Source organism: Engraulis encrasicolus, chromosome 5, assembly GCF_034702125.1.
Source record: "Engraulis encrasicolus isolate BLACKSEA-1 chromosome 5, IST_EnEncr_1.0, whole genome shotgun sequence".
Classification (NCBI taxonomy): Eukaryota; Metazoa; Chordata; class Actinopteri; order Clupeiformes; family Engraulidae; genus Engraulis; species Engraulis encrasicolus.
In genome coordinates, this window is record NC_085861.1 from 16,147,258 (window position 1) to 16,170,079 (window position 22,822).

At 43.4% G+C, this 22,822-nt stretch overlaps 2 protein-coding genes across 3 annotated transcripts in view; one reads left to right on the forward strand and one right to left on the reverse strand.

The window, feature by feature from the left end:
- Positions 1–4,622, reverse strand: part of LOC134449021 (uncharacterized) — a 45,305-nt gene extending 40,683 nt beyond the window's left edge. For both annotated transcript variants that reach the window (XM_063198760.1, XM_063198759.1), the window contains exon 1: positions 4,529–4,622. The gene's annotated coding sequence lies outside the window, so the exon portion shown is untranslated. The remainder of the gene's footprint in view (positions 1–4,528) is intronic.
- Positions 3,771–21,883, forward strand: si:dkeyp-97a10.3 (filaggrin). The gene is made up of 9 exons (XM_063198757.1): positions 3,771–4,581; positions 4,880–4,937; positions 5,820–6,164; positions 7,671–7,940; positions 11,141–11,425; positions 13,202–13,306; positions 16,836–16,882; positions 17,494–19,980; positions 20,655–21,883. The coding sequence occupies exons 2-9, from the start codon at positions 4,895–4,897 to the stop codon at positions 20,679–20,681; spliced, it is 3,609 nt and encodes a 1,202-aa protein (XP_063054827.1). The 5' UTR covers positions 3,771–4,581; positions 4,880–4,894; the 3' UTR covers positions 20,682–21,883.
- Positions 21,884–22,822: the final 939 nt, after the last annotated feature.

Below are 22,822 nucleotides of genomic sequence, written 5' to 3' on the forward strand. Positions count from 1 at the left end.
GCTGTGCTCTTTTGACAGCGACCCCTAGGCGAGCTGCAGGCACGGAGCAACCAGAGTGAGCAGGCTTTATGTATGAGGCTTTGTGCTGTGTGTGTACCTGAGAGTAGCAACCAGCTGATAGCTAAGCTAAGCTATGTTCGGGCCACCAGACGTTGCTTGTTTTGAAAACAAGCAGAAAAAAAATAGTCGACATGTTTTTAGATAAATGGGTCGATATAAACCTTTGTGGGCAACGCCTTCTTTCGACGTGACGAAACACAGAAAGGCTTTCCTGATTCGCTCGGATTTCTCTGCATTATTTATGTAAATTGGGAAACACCGGGAAACACAGCCAGGAGAGTTGACGCACCGCTATGAGAGCCTTGCAAGTGAGTTTAACTTGGGGTGACCGTCCGATCTTCGAAAGGAGTGAGTAAAACTGAGTTTTATCGGAAGTTGGCCTTTAAGTATATGGGTTTTTCACCTGGGTTGGAATGCCATTATGAACCTCTCCTGTACTGACTGGCAAAAGTGAATACGGAAGTCCTTTACTGCGATATTCTAATGTTGGTTGTCAAGGTGGTACTCGGAGAACCACTTTGTACCGTTTGGTAGCGTTTGAGAACCACTGATGTAGAGCATTCTGAGGACATGTACAATATTATGCAAAGGTGTAGTGGGAATGAGTTATGTTACTGTTACCACTCAAAATCTTGAAGGTTAAAAAAAGTCTTGTGGCATTTTGTTTGGGGGGGCGGGGTATGATCGACTATTCTTCCGCCCAGACTATTTGTGTGCCTTGCATATCAAGAAAATGAGTCCAGGTAATGATTTACTTTCATAATATATACCATATTAGAAGTGTTGTTCTATATAGATATTTCTCCTATGGGTAAGGGTGGCAAAAGACCTACAGTACATGTTGTCCATCAGCTGTCAGTTTTGATAGCAGTTTAAGTACTCAATGATTACTGAGCTAACTAATACAACTTTTGACACAAGTACTAGTTGAGGACTTGTCTGCAAATAAACATTTTTTTTATCTCTGTCTTCTTACTCAACATACACTAAGAAATCATTCCCATTTAATTTGAACTGAAGCCATACTGTGGCCTACATGTAGGCCTATATTGAGTAATCTGTAATGCCATTCTAAAGATGACTGAAATGCTCTCACAATATGCACTTGTAAAAATATAGAATTAGGTGATCTTATGGGGTTCTTCATACATATGGAAAGGTCCTGTCCTTTACCCTCTCTCATACAAATAAAATACGTATATCTGTTATGGAAATTAGAGGATGGAGAACCTGCTACCTAGGGCATCTTGCACTGACACTATCCCATTCAAATCGAGCATTAGCAGCAGTCTATTCTCACCATAGTTTTAGTGTTGGCAATGCTCATTTTAATTCAGACCAAGAATCTTCTCAAATCGTTCACAATGTTACATGCTGTCAAGCACGTAAGCACAGACTCACCCATACTTTCACACTATGTACATTTTGTAGTTTTATCAATCTGGTCTAGCAGGCTACCCTTGCTTCATCTCTTCTGAGGACTATATTAACATTGTCAGCTAAGTATAATGTCATGTAATAACAATGTAATGCGTTACCAACATGACATATTGTATATGACATGGTAGACATTTTTTTTTTCAAGGGGCACCCCTTCTAGGATGTCTTCAAATCAGTCAAGGAACACGAGTACCAAATTATATGCTTCTATCCAGCGCGTAACGATTTCTCGGCTTAGAGCCCCTACTATGATGCAAAAGCAACAATATCCAGGTCTGGACTGGCCATCTGGCTTAGCGGGCATTTCCCAGTGGGCCCTGCACCCTCGTGGGCCCCTATTTTCAGAAATGTTAGTTCTGCGCCGCTAATTTTGAGGGGCCCCTTCAAGAAAAAAGTGGCCGGGTCCTATTTTTTCCCCCAATCCATCCCTAACAGGATCCCAGCTCATTCACTCTGTGTGCTGTGTGGTGTGCGAGCACACCAGTGTGAGAGAGACTGGATTATGGTTTAAGATCAATTTATCATGGAATAGTACGCTACTAAATACAAGGTTAGGAAAACAGAATGCGCAGCTGCGGTGCAATGATAACAAGGTTGGTTTTGAGATTGGAGGGTAGCAGGTTTTAATTTTGTATAAGTACAAGGATAACGAGCAGATCATCTAACCCTTCATTGCTCCAAGGGTGTCTTTCCTGTACATACTGTAAACAACTAAGTCGTTTCAGATATGAGAATCTGTGTATAGCAGTATTGTATAGCCTCTACAGGGGTTCCCAAACTTTACCATGACGAGCCCGCCCATATACCGGTAGATTCCGGCCAAGGCCCCCCTGATATGAGCCGTGCCACACTATTTTTTGTGTGCACCCGGTTTCACCACTTCATGACGTTGGTGTGTCTCTTTTTTGAGTGTGTGACCCACCCTTGCTCCTTGAACTTCTTTCAAAGGTTCCGTGGTGCGCCTGAATTTAGTAGGCTGCCTTGCTCAGCATCTAGAGCACACGCCAAGGAGGAGGGGTGAGTGCTGTGGTGCAGTGTACCAATATGCATGTAACATATACGGGCAACATGGGTCAGAGGGATCCAGGTTCGAATCCGGCCTGGTCGTTTCCCAACTCCTCCCCTATCTCCCATACTTTCCTGTTGCTGTCTTCTATCCTATCCAAATAAAGCAATATCCCTTCTACCATCAGGGAAGACGCTACCGCAACTTGTGGAGCACCACAAGCAGACTGAATAACAACTTCTTTCTACAAGCCATCAGACTCATCAACACACTAAAGAAAACCACATGTACATTCCAAGGTCACTGGAGGACATTCCATGAACATTTCTTTCAGCATGCCACTGGCACTTTACTCTTGCACCATGTGTGTGTGTGTGTGTGTGTGTGTGTGTGTGTGTGTGTGTGTGTGTGTGTGTGTGTGTGTGTGTGTTGTGTGTGTGTGTTTGTGTGTGTGTGTGTGTGTGTGTGTGTGAGTGTGAGAGAGAGAGAGAGAGAGAGAGAGAGAGAGAGAGAGAGAGAGAGAGAGAGAGAGAGAGATTACGGTCAATGTCTTGTTTATATATTTTTACTTTAACTGCACATTGGAGACTGGTCAAACGCAATTTCAAATTTCTATGCCAACCCTGATACATAGATTTTTGACAATAAAGTACACTTGACCTGACTTGACTTGACTACTTCAGACTACTTTGTGGTCATACTTGCACAAGTGCCCTCTCATTTGTTAGTAGTGCCTGCCTATTTTGGCATTGCATACTATGCGAACAGCTCATTAGTTGTGAAGTCTCGCCCTTGAGGCGTGAGGAACAGACAGTAAACAAGAGATTAGCAAGATTATAGAGGGCGGACCTCTAACATCAGACAAAGTCTGGCATGCAAGGCCGGATTAAGATGGCCAGCCGGAGCCCCTGGCCCATAATACTAGGAATTAAAGTGATACTGTCCCATTTTTGGAAATAAGTTTATTTTACACCTTCCCTTGAGTTAAATAATATGGTTTTACCGTTCTCCTGTACTTTCAACCATTTTCTAGTTATGACAGTGCAAATTTTACCTCCAAGCTAACAGTTAACATTGAGTCTTATGAGACCAGTTAGCCGCGAGCTGGTCTCATAGGACTCAATGTTAACTGGTAGCATGGAGGTAAAATTTGCACTGCCATACCCCGAGAATGGTTGAAAGTACAGGAGAACGGTAAAACCCTATTATTTAACTCAAGGGGAGGTGTAAAATAAGCTTATTTCCAAAAATGGAACAGTATCACTTTAAGGATGAAATGTCTGGAGAGGAGTATTAACTAGATTTTACAAAAAACTATAGGCTACTCAACATTACAGACTCATGTCTCAATATTGCACTTTGTCACAATTCTGTAGGCCTACATTTTGACTTTTGGCCAATAGGAGGCCCCCTGGTAGGCTAAGTCTTACAGTTATGGGGCATGATGGTTTTTAAATAACACTACACTACTGACACTACTGCATGTTTTCTCGGTGAACACAGAATTTGTTCCGTTTCTAATTGTTTTACTTGAATTTGCTTTAGCAAGATTGAATAGTAGCCTAAATAGCAACATTGAGTCTGTCAATTCATCTGATTTGACAAGTAGGGGCCTAGGCTACCAAAGACATAGGGCCTAGGCCTACAGAAGTGATTAATTGGGGAGGGGGGAGCTTAATTAAATAATAGCATCAAATAAAAACCTCTTAAAACATTTGTGAGACACAATTATTATGTGGCCTAAATTCTGGCAGGACATCACAGATCCAGCGAAGTAAGCAGCCAGTAGAACCAGCATATCCGCGGTCTAATCGGCAGATAGGCTACTCTGATCAGGTTCTGTGAACAGGTGGGCCCACCCAGCGTGTGGCGCGTCGCCGTTTTAAGGTATATCAGGTGTGGCGCGTTGCCGTTTTAAGGTATCAGGTGTGGCGCTCTGAGTCTGACGGCAGTTTCAGGTGTAACAGGAAGAGCCAGAAATATTACTATCGCGTCTAAATGTATCGACAGCAAGCAATGCACCTGTCTGTTTTTATGCTCTCGTCCAAAAAAATGAAGCGCGGAGAAGTTAATTGGTGAGTCCTCGATTTTTATGTTCGGTGAAGACATAAGGCGACAGCGGTTGTAGTATGAAGAATGACAGCAACTGTAAGAAAGAAATCAGAATTTAGTGGTAGTGAGAGTCAGCAAACTAGCCTTTCATGCATTTAGTAACAAGCAGGTAGACCAGTAGCAGCTACTCACCCTTTTGGCAAAATGCTGTGTGGAAAATCACCTTCCACCTTATTTTGGTGTAACCTCTTGATCTTTTCTTGTCGGTTCTTTTTTGAATCGTTCTATTGTCGCAAACCTGTTCGTGTATTCCCCCTTTAGCTTCCACTGGATGAAATGAACGTGCCGTCTCTCCCTCTTACTGCAGTTGTAATCGCTAGTAAGTCCCGCCTTTTCCTATGATTATCCCACACATATTATGTTGAGGTTTACACTCCACATGAAGATTTAAAGACTCCAGCAATGTTTGCGACATAAGAAAACCACACAGCGCGCGCACAGTAAGGAAACCAGCCCACTTGCATTCTCCTGTTGTGTTGTGTTCTTGTTTGGTTTTTGAAATGTGCCTCTACAGTCATCTGAGTGGGAGTTACCAGATCTGTTTCATATGACGAAGGAAACCATGAAGCATAAAGCATAAACCATTGTAAGTTCAAAGGTCAATTCATGTTCAGAAGAAGGTGAGTGGCCAAGGTGCCCGATGGGTCAGCAAGTCTTGAGACATTGGACAGACCATGTTATGCGCGTTTTGCATGAAATAGTCTACAGAAGGCTATGGAACCCCCACATAAGTAGCTCATGGTTTATATAACTTCATATTACAAAGTAAAAAATCTTTTTCTTTTCACATGACTTATTCAAGGTGATAGGTGTTTGTCATGCCTTATCTCTAAGTTGCTGGGGGAATATCCAGCTTGACTTTACTTACTTGCCTTAGCCTACTGCACATGGAATACACTTTATTAACACAAAGATATGAACTCTCTATGAACTAATGTATAATGACCAAGCCACTGCCACCATAGAAGGCAGATGTATGGAGTGTATTACTGTGTGGATGACTGCCTGTGGGGGCTAGGGTAGGCACTTTGACACCCAATGAAGGGTTGAGTTGAGGGGTGGTGCGTGCGTGCGTGCGTGCGAACTCACATTATATTGCATTTTTCACCTTCAATGTTTGACACCTCTGCTCTCTCTCTCTCTCTCTCCCCCTCTCTCTCTCCCCCCTCTATCTCCCTCTCTCCCCTTTCCCTCTGCCCAGCCTTGCTGCATGTCGTCCGTTCTCAGGGCTCTGTCCCCATTGAGTTTGCGGAGGCCCCGGTCTTGGCTACGGCTGGACGGCCGGCGGTGTTTCAGATCGTGACCACAGCCAACATCTTCTCCACCTCATGGACCTCGCCGGGAGGGGACGTTATCGCGACCTGGACCTCAGCTGGCCCCGTGGTCAACACTGGGGACTACGAGGGCCGGGTCACCCTGACGGCCACCCGCTTCACCATCGACCCGTCGCAGCTGCGCGACGTGGGGAACTACAGTATCCTCGTGGCCCCCAGCCAGACTACGGGCCTGCTGCCCAACACAGGCTTCGTGGAGCTCAGGGTCTTTGGTGAGAAGGACGGAGAAGTCGACAAAATTTTGTCTTTTTTTGTTTTTGTTTTTTCAAAAAATGCACTCCACTCCAAACTGTTTTTTTTTTTTAAACAAGGTCTTTGGGTGCAATGGCACAGATTCGTAAATCTTTTGTAGAAAAGCTGCACTCTCGAGTGTTTGTCTGTCTGTCATACTGACCCACTAAAATAATCTACAAGAATTACACTCGAGAGTCTGGCTTTTGTTCAAAAAAGACACTATATTGTCAAACATCAATTCGACTCTGTGGAGTATCCACTCACTGGGCGTTTCACGTGCTACCAAGGCTAGAACACTTGACATTGGGTAATGGTGATTGTTTCACAGATGAATTTTAGAGAGAAAGGAAGGAAGGAAGGAAGTGAGGAATAATTATGTTTAGAGCAGGGGTTTGGTTTGGTTTACTTTTAATGGAGCAGATGTAAACATCTAGCCTGCCCATTTTGGACAGCAGATGGAAATTAAGCATTGTGCTATAATTTGGCACATATACTTGAATGCATGTATGTATGTATGTTCACTAATGTGCAATGTCCTAAAACGTAAAATTAAGTAAGCAAGTAAACGTAATGTTTCCAAGGATGTATGTAGATAAACCAACCTAGGGCCTATACTAAGAAGCTGGTTCAGGAGTAAACTAGGTTAAGGTAGGTTGAGGTAAATCATTTAATAGAAGAGCCTGGAGTCCTCACTTTCTTAACCAGCTTCCTAGTAAAGGCACCTGCTCTGCTGTACCATCTCCATGTGTTAGGATGGATAGGTAACACTTTACTTAACGCCGGCGTCATACGTATGACATAACAGTGTCATAACATTGTCATAATGCAGTCATGAATGTGTCATAAACATTATGTCAATGTCATAAACATTGCATGACTTTGTCTTTGGGTGAAATTCGGTTATGACAAAGACAGGCCTAACAATGTCAACTTTTCATGCCCATGAAATGTTTATGACATTGGCATTCATGACACTATTATGATACGTTACGGTATACGTTACGGTACGTCATACGTTATGTCATACGTATGACGCCGGCGTCAAGTAAAGTGTAACCGGAAATAACAAACAAATAACAAATAAACAACAACAAATTGCAAATAACAAACCTTTTCCCACATGCCCTGGCAATGCGCCATTGGACCCCCAGTTGAGAGAACCTCTAGTTTAGAGTGTGTGTGTGTGTGTGTGTGTGTGTGTGTGTGTGTGTGTGTGTGTGTGTGTGTGTGTGTGTGTGTGTGTGTGTGTGTGTGTGTGTGTGTGTGTGTGTGTGCGCGTGTGTGTGCGTGCTTGTGGTTGTTTGTGTGTGTGTCCGTTGTGTGCAGATGCGGTGTATATGTGTGTGTGTATAATGTGTGTGTGTGTGCGTGCGTGTGTGTGTGTGTGTGTGTGTCCGTCCGTCCGCGGTGTGCAGATGCGGTGTGTGTGTGTATATATAATTGTTGTTTATATATAATTGTGTTTGTGTGTGTGTGGTGTGCAGATGCGGTGGCAGACGTGAGTCTGGCGATGACCCCGGATGTGGCCGTAGAGGGCAGCAGCCTGAGCATGCGCTGCTCCTGGACGGCCGGTACGCAGACCAGTGTGGCGTGGGGGAGGGGCGACACGGCGCTGTCCACGGGGGGGCGCATCACCGTGTCGGGGGGCACCCTCTCCATCAACCCCGCCCGACGGGACGACACCGGCGAGTACAGCTGCACCGTCAGCAACCCCGTCAGCGCGCAGACCACCCGAGCCTCTGTCACCGTCTACTGTGAGTCCCAACTATATATCTTTTACTTAAAGGAGAACTTCTGCCAATTTCAATATGCTGTTGTATTGCTCACAGGTCATTCTACGATTCGCCTGCGCTTTTAAGTCCATGGATTTTATTTGCCAAATCCACTAACTATTAACTGCATCCAATGATGTTTTGGACATTAGCACACATTTATCATTCATATAATACAGAAAGTGTAGACATGGCATTATTTCCCTCCGCAAGAATGAATATTTAATACTGGTTTTGGGCGTTTTCATGCCGTCCTGTTTTCCAAATGTCAGATTCAGTCTTCATATTAGCATGTAAAGAAACTTGTTTTGCCCAAGACGATTGCAAATGTTGATTCACAGTAATCATCACAATATGACAAAACTGTCAGAAAGACCACTGTGCTTTCCATTATAGATGAAATTTGCCATTTTGTGTGTGTCCACGAAAACTGTGTTAACCGTGTCACGGTCTGAAACCCCCTCCATAAATCAGTAATGGTTTAGTCTTAGGCCATAAGAATAACATCACATGATGTCATGGCCTCTTTGGCAGGATATGGGAAGACTTTTTGGTAAGTTTTGAGCTCCATCCTTCCATAATTTAATCAATTCTTTTTCATGTTCTCATAGTGGGAAAATTGCCTGTCAACTGTGTTATCAACATATTCATAAGAATCTGAATTAGATATCACATGTAGAAAAACACAGATAAAGCATACACATACATTAATTGATTAAGGTGTTGTAGTGGAACTTCTGAGGTCCTCAGTTAGCACAACACCGTGTTACCGTCAATGGTTTTACGCATCAGCTATGACGGTTGAGGAGGAGTATGTTTTTGCCAATTTATCTCCATATTGACAGACAAACAAACAAAATAATTTGTGTTCTAGGGAGATGGGTTTGTCTGCTCTGTTTTTTCTCCTAAAAAAGTGCTGACTTGTTCCCCTGCACTGTTGACCGTAACACAGTTGAGTAACACGGTTGACTGTTTTGAAAGTGTTTTTGTGCTATTGATCCCTTATGTGTTGGAAAAATCCTATGAACAGACACTAGGGATTATCTCTGGAGAGGGAAGTCTTGTGTAAGGAGGGTGACTAAATTCAAATCAGACGTTACAGGGATTTATAATCAAAAATGTGTCAGTCTGTATCACAGTGAATCATAAAATCCTACTTATGAAGCTCAACAATCACATTTTCTATATCAGTTGCACAGATTAATGACAACATTATTGTTAAGGGACATAAGCACTTTCAAACGTATGTTGTTTCAACTCTGTAGTATTTTTATATATGTTTGAAATGAGTATTTATCAAATGATTTAAGATTAAGCTTGGCAATTTGTTTGTTTGGAAACTTAAATATATACACTATGTAAACATCTAGGTCATTTGTTTGAAAAAAAATACTGATAATTGACATTTTGCATTTGCCAAAAGTGCACTGGAAACATAGAATAACCCTCACGCTACCCTTGACTTGTCAGTACCTGGTGATGCTGCATTTTTCGGCTCAGCCCTTTTCCGAGATCTGAGCTATTCTAATGGGGGCAGACGTTGTTTACATTAAAAACCTTCTTAACATAGGCCTACTCCAAATATTATCCCAAAAGGTAACACTGTTTGCTAGTTGTCTGAGATGTTGCATAACCTTTTGGATGTTATTGGGAATAAATCTAATTTTTTTTTAATGTAAACATACTCTGCCCCCCAAAAATTATCATGTACTGGGTAGTGTGAGCGTTACAACTGCATGTTGAAATTGGCAGAAGTTATCCTTTAAAAAGGCAGGTGCTGTTCAAGGGAAAAGGGGCAACTTTAACATCAAAAATAAAGGAGGGTCCAGAGGCAACTTGTTTTATCTGTGCAACACGCACTGTGCTTCCCTCCTTTATTTTGATATATTATATATTTTTTACTGTACAATAAGAGGCATCGTTTCAAAGTCAGTCGGGCCAACTTGTCAGTCAACTTTTCAAGATTTCAAGAAATGTTATTGTCATTACACAGTTATCTGTGCAATGATTCTAAAGGGGGCAAGGCCACACAAGTACATGGTATGCTATGACCAGTCAGAGTAACAGTAACACGCCTCAAAATTACTTTCTGTGGCTAACTGGGTTCATCTAGTTTACAAGGATACGACAAGAGTAAACAGTGAATGTTAACTTTTATACGTGTTTATGTTTTACATTGATGATCAAGAGGCATTAAGTCTCCAAGTTACATGGTTTTAGTCAACTCTGTGTGTCAACTCTTTACCTTTTACTTGCACTCAAACGAAAGACTTCAGAAAGGCGGTATGTTGATAAGTGAATGTTTATAGACCAAACATGGTGGCCTTCTCACCGCTTTGACCAAGGTTAGCTCCGCGCTGCTGTAGTCTTATCCTGAGGAACAACAGAGCCCAGACAGCATTATCACAGCTTTCCCATACATGGCCATTATCAACAAGGTCTGACCAGAGCTTGCTATCATTAAAGCACCAGTACTCTAATACAAGAGTCACACTGAAAATGGTCAGAATTGCCACACTAGGACATTGAAAATGCACAACAAATACCTCCTTTTAGTTATCCATACGTCTTCTGTTGTCCAGCCTTGCACTTTAAATGTCTGTATTGTATGGGTACTCTATATGTATTGTGTACTGTATGTAGTGTACTGTCTATGTCTATACTGTCTATGTCTATACCTAAAATACGTTTATGTCTGCATGGGAAAGTCAGAAACGTAATTTCAATTCTTTGTTGACCAGTGCATGTAAAGAAATTGACAATAAAGCAGACTTGACTTGAAAAGACACCTACTGTTTTCTCTCGGCCTTCATTTGACAGTCATTTTTAATGTACACAATTACACAGGACATTACATGTTGCTATTATTATACATTATGTAATGCGTCATATACATTATTTTTAGTCTATGAAATGCATGAATATACCAAGCAAATGGTAAGATGTTTTAAACCATTGGTTGTTCCTTTGTCACTAACACTGAAATATCTTTAACTGCGTCTGTGGAGCTCAACACGGACTAAGTATTGGGGATGGTGATGCAGCATGTTTAGTTATCTTGCATGCTCTCTCTCTCTCTCCCCCGCTCTCTCTTTCTTTCTCTCTCTCTCTCTCTCTCTCTCTCTCTCTCTCTCTCTCTCTCTCTCTCTCTCTCTCTCTCTTTCTCTCCCTGATACCCGTAGATGGTCCGGACACCCCGACTCTAACCAAGGAGTCTGCTGATTGTGTGGGCGGAGGTGATGCGGTGTCAGGGCAGGCGCTGCAGATCACCTGTGAGTCCCAGTCCCTGCCCCCCGCCACCTTCACCTGGCAGCATAACGACGAGGCCGTCTCCTCCGCCCAGTCTGGCACAGGTGCGCTCTCCGTACAGGTGTCCTCCTCGGAGCAGAGCGGCACGTACACCTGTACCGCACAGAACTCCATCACGGGGGGCTCCGCCGCGCAGGAGGCACAGGTGTCTGTCGTGGGTGAGTCACGCCGGTACCGTAAGAGCGGTGGTGAAAGTAAGGGGGGTGCCAGGGGGTGCGTAGCACCGGTATAAACTCTTCAGCAGGTGCGCAGCACCGGTAAGAAAAGGGTAAATGCAAAAACCCACATTTGAGGGGAAAAAACTTAGGTGCGCGATTTAAGTTGAAAACACATACAACTTCATGCCATTTGATTCAAGATTCATATGAAGAGAATAGCTCAAAGATACCCGATATAGGCCTACTCGTCCTGAAGTATAGTCCTGAAGAGAGATCTGTAGTGCACACGTGCCTATTTTATTTGCACTCTTTCTATTATTGGAAATCGGTCATCATCCTACCTCAAAACCATATAAAGGGGGGTAGCACCGGTAAGTAGGGGTGGTACGGTTCACAAAATTCACGGTTCGGTTCATATCACGGTGTCAAGGTCACGGTTTTCGGTTCTCTACGGTTCTTTTTTTTAGTTCATGATAAATGGTGCACTGGGAATATTACTGTATACAATATTTATATAACTGCAGTTATAAAGTGATGATGCACAAGTTGAATTTGACATTTTGCATGTGTCTGAGAACAGCCTCTTGTGCTTGAACTTAAACTGTTGTCAGCTGATGTGTGCTGTCTGAGCGTTCCAAATGCCCTCTTTCAATTGGCTAATAGAATTGGACTTATCACTAATATCCTACATATGGTTTATAGGCTTATAATGTGAAAATGGTGTGATTTTAATTGTGTCATCCTCTGATTGGTCTCATACGTTAATGTTTAATCAGAAAGACTGGATAAGATACTCCTAGAATCTCTGTTTTACATATTTTTCTGGGCAGTACATGAATTGCGGTTTGTCACGGATTGCACGGTTCGGTTCGGTATGTGTGTGAATTGTACGGTTTCGGTTTTCGGTGCGGTTTGTACCATCCCTACCGGTAAGACATGGAAACTACTTTCACCATTGCGTAGGAGTGGTGCCTGTAAACGCTGGGAGTCAAGCATGCATGTCTTGCAGTAGCTAGCTCTGCTAGTAGTAGTGAAGGGATTATCATGAGAATTATTGGTAGCACTTTATATTAATGTCTGCTTATAAAGACTTAGCAATCAATTAACTAATGATGAAGAAAACATTAACAAATGTTTTTTATTCTTAGCTACATTTTGTTCATAAAATAAATAAAATGTCTACAAATAATATGTTCACGATTTCACAATTTTTTTAGCAGAGTATTATTAGTAATTTACAAACAATTTGTATATATTTGATAAATATAAAATATTAATTTAACATTTACAAGTCATTTACAAACAATAGTTAATGTTTTCTTCATCATTTGTTCATTATTTACTAGGTGTTATTAATGCTTTATAAGCAGACATTAATATAAGGTGTTACCGAATTATTATTTCATTACTTGATTGATAGGACTCAAACTCTAATTTGTTGTTGGTAACTACATAATCATCATCAACAACAGTACCTTGTAGGTGTAATAGTAATGGACTGATAATAACAATAATACAAATGATAACAGTAATAATGGTGGCAATAATAATGTAATACATATCTGAGGATTACTAAAACAGGAGTACTAAAAACATTTTAATCAATGTCAATGCCTCGCCTAAGACGCACAGTGTAACGACTCATAATTCACAATTAGCAAGAACAAATGTAATGGCATGAGAAGAGTCCTGTTCTACTTTCCGTTTCATCTGTGGCTGCATGTGGCTGCCCTGGCGTGTAGCCCATAATAACTTCCTGTTTTCCTGATCTCCTAGATACGTGCCTGAGTGGCGGGGCAGTGGCCGGTATCGTCATCGCCTGCTTCCTGGTGATCCTTATCATCATCATCATCATCGTAGTCTTGCTGCGACAGAGGAACAGTATGCACTCTCTTACCCTCTTATATTTCAGTAATTGATATGATGCTGTCAAACTTGATAATTGAACTAAAAAAAAAAGTCGACTTGAATCATTTGAGTTTGCTAACTTTATCGAAATGAAATGAAATGGAATGGCAGATGTACTTTATCACTCTCAATTAGTTTACTCTAAAACTGAGTGTTTATCATGCCAATTTCCATTGTTTACTAAACAAAAATTGAATTGACTACGCATTAAGTCATTAGGGATTATGCCATTGCAATCATTACAGTGCAGACTGACTCAATTCCCATTTTAGCCTGGTGCTGAGTATACAGTGTTTGACCTTTGGTGCATGGAGCATGAGATTTGAGCATTTCTATTAATGCATTTAATATTAGAGCTGAATGAACACATTCTCAAGAGGAGGTCCTAGCTTTTAAATGCAATGATATATATATATATTATGTGCTTCAGAGGCTGATATATACAGGTATAGGTTTCAATAGGCAGAGGGCACCTTTTCCCAAAAAGGGCTTTGGTATTCAGCTGGCATTTTTTGCAGGTGTCTTAGGATTATATGGGTTACAGGAGGCCTGGTGGAGTTGATGAAGCATTGAGCTTACTACACATTAAATCATTATGGTTCATGCCGTTACAATCAGTACAGTGCCCAGACTGACTTAAAGGAGTTGGTCTGCTGGAGTTGATGATGCACAGGCATAGTTGGCCTGAAGCCATGTGGGGTTGTGCGTCTCAAGACCACCTCAGTAGTGGTGAAGAGTGCTGAACAGTGGCGCCCTTGTAACTCGCACCTGCCAAAACAAAAAATTATATGAGTGATTCTCTAATTCGCCTACGCTTTTAAGTCCGTGGATTTTATTTGGCAATTCCACTAACTATTAACTGCATCCAATGATGTTTTGGACATTAGAAAACATGTATCTTTCATATAATACAGAAAGTGTAGACATAGCATTATTTCCCTCAGCAAGAATGAATATTTAATACTGGTTTTGGGCGTTTTCATGCCGTCCTGTTTTCCAAATGTCAGATTCAGTCTTCATATTAGCATGTAAAGAAACTTGTTTTGCCCAAGACGATTGCAAATGTTGATTCACAGTAATCATCACAATATGACAAAACTGTCAGAAAGACCACTGTCCTTTCCATTATACATGAAATTTGCCATTTTGTGTGTGTCCACGAAAACTGTGTTAACCGTGTCACGGTCTGAAACCTCCTCCATAAATCAGTAATGGTTTGGTCTTAGGCCATACGAATAACATCACGTGATGTCATAACCTCTTTGGCAGGATACGGGAAGACTTTTGGTAAATATTGAGCTCCATCCTTCCATAATTTAATCCATTCTTTTTCATGTTCTCATAGCGGGAAAATTGCCTGTCAACGGTGTTATCAACATATTCATAAGAATCTGAATTAGAAATCACATGTAGAAAAACACAGATAAAGCATACAGATACATTAATTGATTAAGGTGTTGTGGTGGAACTTCTGAGGTCCTCAGTTAGCACAACACCATAAAAATGGCTGAAATGTCAACGGTGTTACCGTCAATGGTGTTACAATTAAGTATGACAGTCAGGGTTGCCAGATGAGGCTGATGATTTCCAGCCCAAAAAATGATCAAAATCCGCCCTAAAAACCCGCCCAATTCTATTGATTTATATGGCAATGGGAAGGTTTTTCTGATAGATGCCATTTTTACCCCCACACGGGCCGGCCATCCTAAGTAGCCCAATTGGGCGGGAACCAGCCCAATCTGGCAACACTGATGACAGTTGAGGAGGAGTATGTTTTTGCCAATTTATATCCATATTGACAGACAAACAAACAAAATAATTTGTGTTCTAGGGAGTTTGTCTGCTCTGTTTTTTTTCTCCTAAAAAAGTGCCGACTTGTTCCCCTGCACTGTTGACCGTAACACAGTTGAGTTACACCGTTGACTGTTTTGAAAGTGTTTTTGCGCTATTGATCCCTTATGTGTTGGAAAAATCCTATGAACATACACTAGGGATTATCTCTGGAGAAGGAAGTCTTGTGTAAGGAGGGTGACTATATTCAAATCAGACGTTACAGGGATTTATGATGAAAAATGAGTCTGTCTGTATCACAGTGACTCATAAAATCCTACTTATGAAGCTCAACAATCACATTTTCTATATCAGTTGCACAGATTAATGACAACATTACTGCTAAGGGACATAAGCACTTTCAAACATATATTGTTTCAACTCTGTAGTATTTTTATATATGTTTGAAATGACATAGTATTTGTCCATAACACTGTTGACAAAATAATTAAGCAAATGTTTGCTTTCATTAGAGTATTTATCAAATGATTTAAGATTAAGCTTGGCAATTTGTTTGTTTGGAAACTTAAATATATACACTATGTTAACATCTAGGTCATTTAGTTGAAAAAAAATACTGATAATTGACATTTTGCTTTTGCCAAAAGCGTAGGGAAATCGTTAGAATAACTAATTAGTTAGATTTAATATGTCTACAGTAGGTTCAGATACGCACATTCCTTCATGCAATGTGCAGTAGGTAGAGGGACAACGCTTCTTAGAATTTGATGACTTTGCGTTCAGTCAGGGCTAAGCAAATACTGAATCAGTATTTTTTTTTGTGCAAAAAGCCCTCCAATTTTCTGAACACATGTAGACCACATGTGGTGGGTGACCTCGGTTCGAATCCGGACGTGGTCATTTCCCAATCCTCAGCCATCTCTCTCTCCCACTCACTTCCTGTCAACATCTCATACTGTCCTGTCAATAAAGGCATAAAAAGCCCCTAAATATATATAAAAAAAATTGTAACACAGCAGACACAGACCTCAGACACTGTTCTGCCATATAATAATGATTTCTGACAAAAATGTGCACTTTAAATAGCAGAAAAATATATCAATTAAAATTAATTTAATTTTCAAAAAATATACAGAAATTTGTAAACATTGTTTCAATTCATTGTATTGTCACTGCCTGTCCTCAAACTCAGGTCTACACTAAAAGACATGCTACAGTCACAAAAATGAGATCATCCTTTGAATGTGAATGAAGCAAATATAAGAAAATTGTTTTACAGTTTGTGTAATGTGTGCACTGCACTTCCATTGCTTTGCGTGTCCAGCAGTGCCTGGACCAGGATGGATGTTGGTTTGAAAAGTTGGTTTGAAAGCGCTTGACAAAACAATTATTCTATATGGATTTCAATAAACACCTCCAGTACTTGACAACTTTTTATAGCATGTATTTTAAACCCGGTATTTGACATTAATGTTTACATTTACTATTTTACATGATTGCTGTGTGTCTTCTTCCCCCATTAGTGGACAGGAGGCTGCGGGGCCTACATAAGTCTGTAGCATTTTAAAGACTGAATGGATTTCAATAAACACCTCCAGTACTTCAACTTTTTATAGCGTGTATTACTGTACATTTTTTAAACCCGGTATTTGACATTAATGTTTACATTTACTATTTAACATGATTGCTGTGTGTCTTCCTCCCCCACTAGTGGACAGGAGGCTGCGGGGCCTACAGAAGACAAGCCAAGACGCAGTGGTAAGACGCACGCAGACATGCGCACGCTTCGCGTCTGACTTTATTTGCCCTCTCTGTGGATATATTTAGCTACATCTAAGTATACAGTACAGTCATTTTTTCTCCTTGGTCTCCTCTTTCCTGTCTTTCTTCTCTGGGTAACTCCCCTGCCTTTCTTATTCTGTCCCTGTCTTCCCTCTCTTTCTTGCAGTGTTTCTGCCCCCTCCATTGCCATCCCCCTTTCCTTTTTGCTGTATTGTTCTGTCCCTTTCTGTCCATTTTTCCTACTGTGGCTCTTCCGTTGTTTTTCATCCCCCAGTGTTAACACGCTATTCTTCCACTGTTGCTTAGAGAGCGACATAAATATTATGACTATAGTGAAACAGTAGTTCCAAGAATCCTTGAGAATGAGTCACCTTGTGTCTTAAACACACACACACACACACACACACACACACACACACACACACACACACACACACACACACACACACACACACACACACACACACACACACACACACACACACACACACACACACACACACACACACCAGATGGAAAGAGAGAAAACATCAGCTTAGGTCTCCTAGGAACATTCAGATTGATTGATTGATGTGTTTTTTTTCCAGAACCTTCCACCTCCTGCCAACCTCCGCACTGGGCCCGGCCCTGGCCCTGGCCCTGGCCCAGACCCGCCATTACATAACGGTACCACGCGCCACTCTGTCTCCCAACATCCCAACGGGACTGCCCAGACTACCAATGGCCACGCTAACAACAGACTGAGCAGCAACAGCAACAATGCGGCCCAACAACAACGACAACATGGCCAACACGCCGACCAACAAGGCACGCCACAGCTGAATGGACGGACACTGCCCAACGGGGACACACAGGGCCTTGGTAATGGCTACAGCGGGCAGCACAATCCAAACGTCAACCCCAACGTTGCCCTTCAGACCGGCCAAGGTCAGCCTACGGTCCACGTCAACCTCACCACCCTGCCAAGGTCCGGGCAAGGTCCAAACGACCACAGCCTGCCTCAGACTGTGAACGTCAACTTGAACACGTTCCCTCCTCCCCCATCGCCTGCCCGTCAGGATAGCGCCGCCCTCAGCGCGTTACCGCAGAATAACGTCAACACTTTAACAAGGCGCAGCCACAATCACGTCAGCAGTTCCCATCAGCATGGTGATGGTCTGATTCCGACCGGATACTCGTACACTAACCCCGCGTTTCAGCCAGACGTGCTTGAAAACACACCACCACCACAACGTACACAGCAACAGCACACACAGCCAAGTCCCAGGGCGCAAGGGTCTCCGAGGCGTGACCCACGCCGCCACAGCGACTATGACTCCGACCAGACACATCATCATCATTATCATCAGTCACGTCCGACAGACGTGAACCACGCTGGCCACCGTAGGGCGGAAAGGCAGCGCTCAGGGGACCGCAGCCTTAGTAGGTTCCCTGACCAGGATGGCAGGCGAGCGAGGAGCGATGGCAGTGCGAGGGACGATGGAGGTGGTGCTGCTTCCAGCGATGGCAGGGGCAGACGAGCAAGGGACGGCAGTGTCTCTCCAAGCGATGGCAGGGGTCGAAGAACAAGGGACCGTAGTGTCTCTCCAAGCGATTTCAGGGACACCACACATCTGATCGAGGCTGACAGAAGGCGGCACCAGAGGCCGTGGGACACGTTGCGAGGCACGCCGGCCTACCCAAACCAGCAGCAGCAGCAGGACCACCATCGCCATCACCATTCCTCCTCCAGCGCCTCTGCCAGCAGTGCTGACACCCAGGCCTCTGGGCGGCAACTCAGGCCGGAGACACAGGCTAGAGACACATCAACTGGAGGTCAGTCGCCACGGACGCCCAGACAGGCCAGGACAGATGGTACAGATCGGGATCGAAGTCGAGACAGACATCACAGTCGAGATCGAGACCGGAGTCAAGATCGAGACCGAAGTCGAGACCGAAGTCAAGACCGAGATCGAAGTCAAGACCGAAGTCGAGATCGAGACAGAGACCGAAGTCGAGATCGCGGTCAAGACGGCGAACGAGACACCTGGAGAGGCAGCGAGCGAGACAGGAGAGACCACAGCCCTGCGTTCATGGACCCCAACGCGTCGAGACAGAGAGCCCAACAGCAGCCCCTTTGGCAGGTCCCTAGTTCTCAGCCGCAAGTGGTGAGCAGCCAGCAGCGCCGTAGCCCGCCTCCGTACGGACATGCCGTGTCCCAGAGCCGAAGAACACCAGATCCGGCTAACCAAGTCCAAAGCCAAAGCCACGTGCCGCAGGTTAACCAGGCTGAGCGGGCACAGGGCACCCAATCACAGGTGCCTATCCAGACTGCTGCCACTGCTGCTGCTGCTGCTACCGCCGCCGCCGCCATTGCTGCACAGAGAACTAACCCTCAACCGGATCCTCTAACCAGGTCGGGCCAGAACCCGAGCCCGCTCACCCAGGACGCTCTACAGCACCACACGCGGCACACTCACAACCCCTTCGCCAGCCGGAACCAGCAGACTCAAGCTGCGCTGCAACATCCGGGTCAACAGCCACAGGCCCGCCAGCCCCACCAGCAGCAGCCCCAGCAGAACCGGGTCCAACAGGCTGCCCAGGTCCAGCAGCCCGCCACAGCGACCCAGAACGGCACCGGAGAGACCCGGAGAGCCCCGACGCCACCGCCAGTGCTGCACCCCCAACAGTTCCAGACGCTGCCCAAGGAGCGCGTGCAGCAGCCTCAGCAGCAGCAACAACAGCAGCAACATCGGCATCCTCCACAGCAACAGCCGAGGCGCCCCCCTCAGCATCAGCATCAGCATCAGCACCACACGGGGCATCCAGGTCATCCCGTGCATCATCAGCATCCTCCTCCGCAGCATCAGTTCGCCAGGCCGGTCGCCGTGCCTCCTCCTCCCGGCGTGGTGATGGTACCCAGCAGGCATCCGGTGCACGTGCCCCCGGGCCACAGACCACCTGGTGCCCACCACAAAGGCAATACGAGGCACGTGCCAGGCGACCCTCACAGGAACCCGGCCCATGCCCACCTGCATGCTGACCTGCATGGGCACGCCATTGGGCATCGCCCTCCTCCCGCACACCTGAGGCAGGTGAGTGGTGGCATGAACACACCTGATCCAAACCTGACCTTATTCTTTAATCTCACTAACGTCAATGCACGTTACACTTTTGCAATATTTCTGTGCGTGTATGAGTAAAATCCTATCCAAAGAGTTTAGTTGTAAAAAAAAAAAAAGGAATTTATATTTTGATATCAATATTGCTGTCAAACAAAATCAAATTTCATAATATCAAGTTAAAACAATATTTTTGTTATTGTCTATACTGCCAAAAGTTTGGTTACGCTAAGCGCAATACACTTGAGCCATTGCGAGCACAGAACAGACTTGCTACCGAACACTCATCCAGAGCACCACTGTGTTTTTCTCTATGGCCCTCCACTCACACTGCTGAAGGGAGGGAAGATTGTGAATTAGCAAAAAAAAATTTGCCTTTAAAAGAAATATCATATAAAAAAATGGTGATATCAATATTGACTAAAATAATAGTGATATTGATTTTTCTCATAATCGAGCAGCCCTAATGGATGCCATGTTTTTCTTCCAACACAAGTTTCTTAATTCAGTAGCTCAAATTTTGATTGGAAGACTTACGCTTTTCTAAATGTGTGGTCCAGCTATACTCATCCTAACATTTCCAGTGTATTTAGCATCTGTTTTGAAAACATTTCTCACAAATGGTTTGTTATCTTCACTCATTCCAGGCCCACAATGGCAAGCCAAGGCGGTGACATTGCTGGATGATCGCATCGCTGCTCTACAGAGAGTAGTTGCTGTCTTTCACCAGCAGGGGGCATGTCATGGACTTTCAGGAGAGTGAAGACTCGTACTTGGGTTCTTCCCAATATCCTGACCCTGGGTGCGTTCCAATATGCGACCTTGCATCCTCCACTTGTGCTTGTGGCCTCGGAACAGGAAGTAATATGTAATGATGACATCACTGACAACAGCATTATATTTCAATATCTCGCAAAAGCTCAATTGTAAAGTCATTTTCTTATTTGCAAACTGGATGGTGAATGAAGAATAGTCCCCCAAACATTGTTTTGGCTAGGCTGACAGCTGGGAAACGTAATTGTTTTTTCCACGGAGGAGGGACAAGGAGGCGGGGCGAGGCCACAAGCCCCAGTGGAGGACGCAAGGTCACATATTGGAACGTACCCCCGCAAAAACTTTTTGGGGGACTTTTCACCATTCAACATTCCGATTGCAAAAGAGAACATGACCTTTTGAATGGCAGATTTTAGAGATATTGAATTATTTAACTTCTGTCATTAATGATGTTTTGCGACATCATCACGAGGCTACAAGCACTTGGGGAGGATGGGAGGTCAGATGTTGGAAAGACACGATGTACCCTACAAGGACTTCTCTCAGGCACCATAGTTGCCAGTGGTTACCATAGTTCCTCGTCATCACTTCAGGAGCTGGTTCTCCCAGTTTGTCACAAGAAATCCACCCTGGCCAACAGAGAGACAAACAGCGATGTTTGTCATTCTTGTCAACATGCATGTACTGTGTGACATTGAGAAGATACAATCTGTCTTTTGAGAGTCATCACAAATTACATGTATTTCAGGGCCAAGGAATGTCATACAACTAACTACTGAAGCACTTTTATTTGAAAATACTGTAGTAGTCTGTGCCACTATGAAATGGTGAGCAGGCAATGTTAAAGCCAGGTGAAGTCAAGTGCTTATTTACGATATTTGTTTTAATGTTGACAAATGGAGGAAAAATACAAAGTATATTTTTTGTATATATTTTACAGATGGGAAATGTTTATGAATATTTTAATATATTGCAATATTGTTTTATATACTGTAACATTGTATTGGAGCACAATGAATGTTTACCAACAACGTGATTTTTCAGATTGTATGAAGGCACTCTGGGTATTGTAAATAAAGGCTGCCTGCTATTTACATTGAGATATATGATATATGTATTGTTGTCATCTGTCAGCGGTTAGGGTGTCAAGCTTGTAGCCCAAGGGTTGCCAGTTCAATTTCCAACTCCCCAGGTTTGTGGGATTGTGCAATTGGTAAATGCTCTCCCCCCCATCCTGCTGTAGGACTGAGGTACCCTGAGCATGGTACCGTCCTACCGTACCGCTTCCTTGTGGCACCGTTGAGGCATAAATGCAGTATGCACTGTGTGCTGTGGATTGCAACACAATGGCGATGGTAGTTTCCCAGCTGGGATTTTATTACTAGTGTTTCGCCCGTGAAGTCTAGGAAAGCTCAGAGAGGTGATTGAGGGTGATTATCTCACCTTTCCCCTTGTTGGTTAATGGTCCAGCATGCATTACTATAGCTGAACCTCTCGGCATTTTTCCAGCATTAAGACAACGCTGCCTGCTACGGACATTCCTCCTACAGGAATTGGACCCTCAAACCTATTCATTTGAAGTACAACTCTTAGGCTACATCATTTGGCTGAAGCTGGCTTTACAGTTTTTCTGATTACTGAACTCATTCCTTGTAACTTAAAGGGACACTGTGCAGGAAATGGACAAAAAAGGTACTGCAACTATGCTGCTCATTGAAACTGGGCTGCCTATTGCCAAATTTGATCTTTACATGAAAGTGTACTAAGTAATAAACAAATATTTTCTAGTATGGTCCAAGTACAGTCATTTTTGCAGCTAAAAATGGATTTTTTTGGAAATTCAAAATGGCGGACCATTTGGGAAGATCCCCCTTTTCATGTATGAAAAGTGCAATTTTTCCAGTCATAATGAATACTTAAAATTTGATGCTGGTGGTAAGTATTCATGAAAAAGGTAACATTAGTGAATGGGCAGCATGAATTCTGGAAAAACAAACTTTAGCCTACCTTTTGTTTTTTTTTTCTATTAAAAAGTTATGTC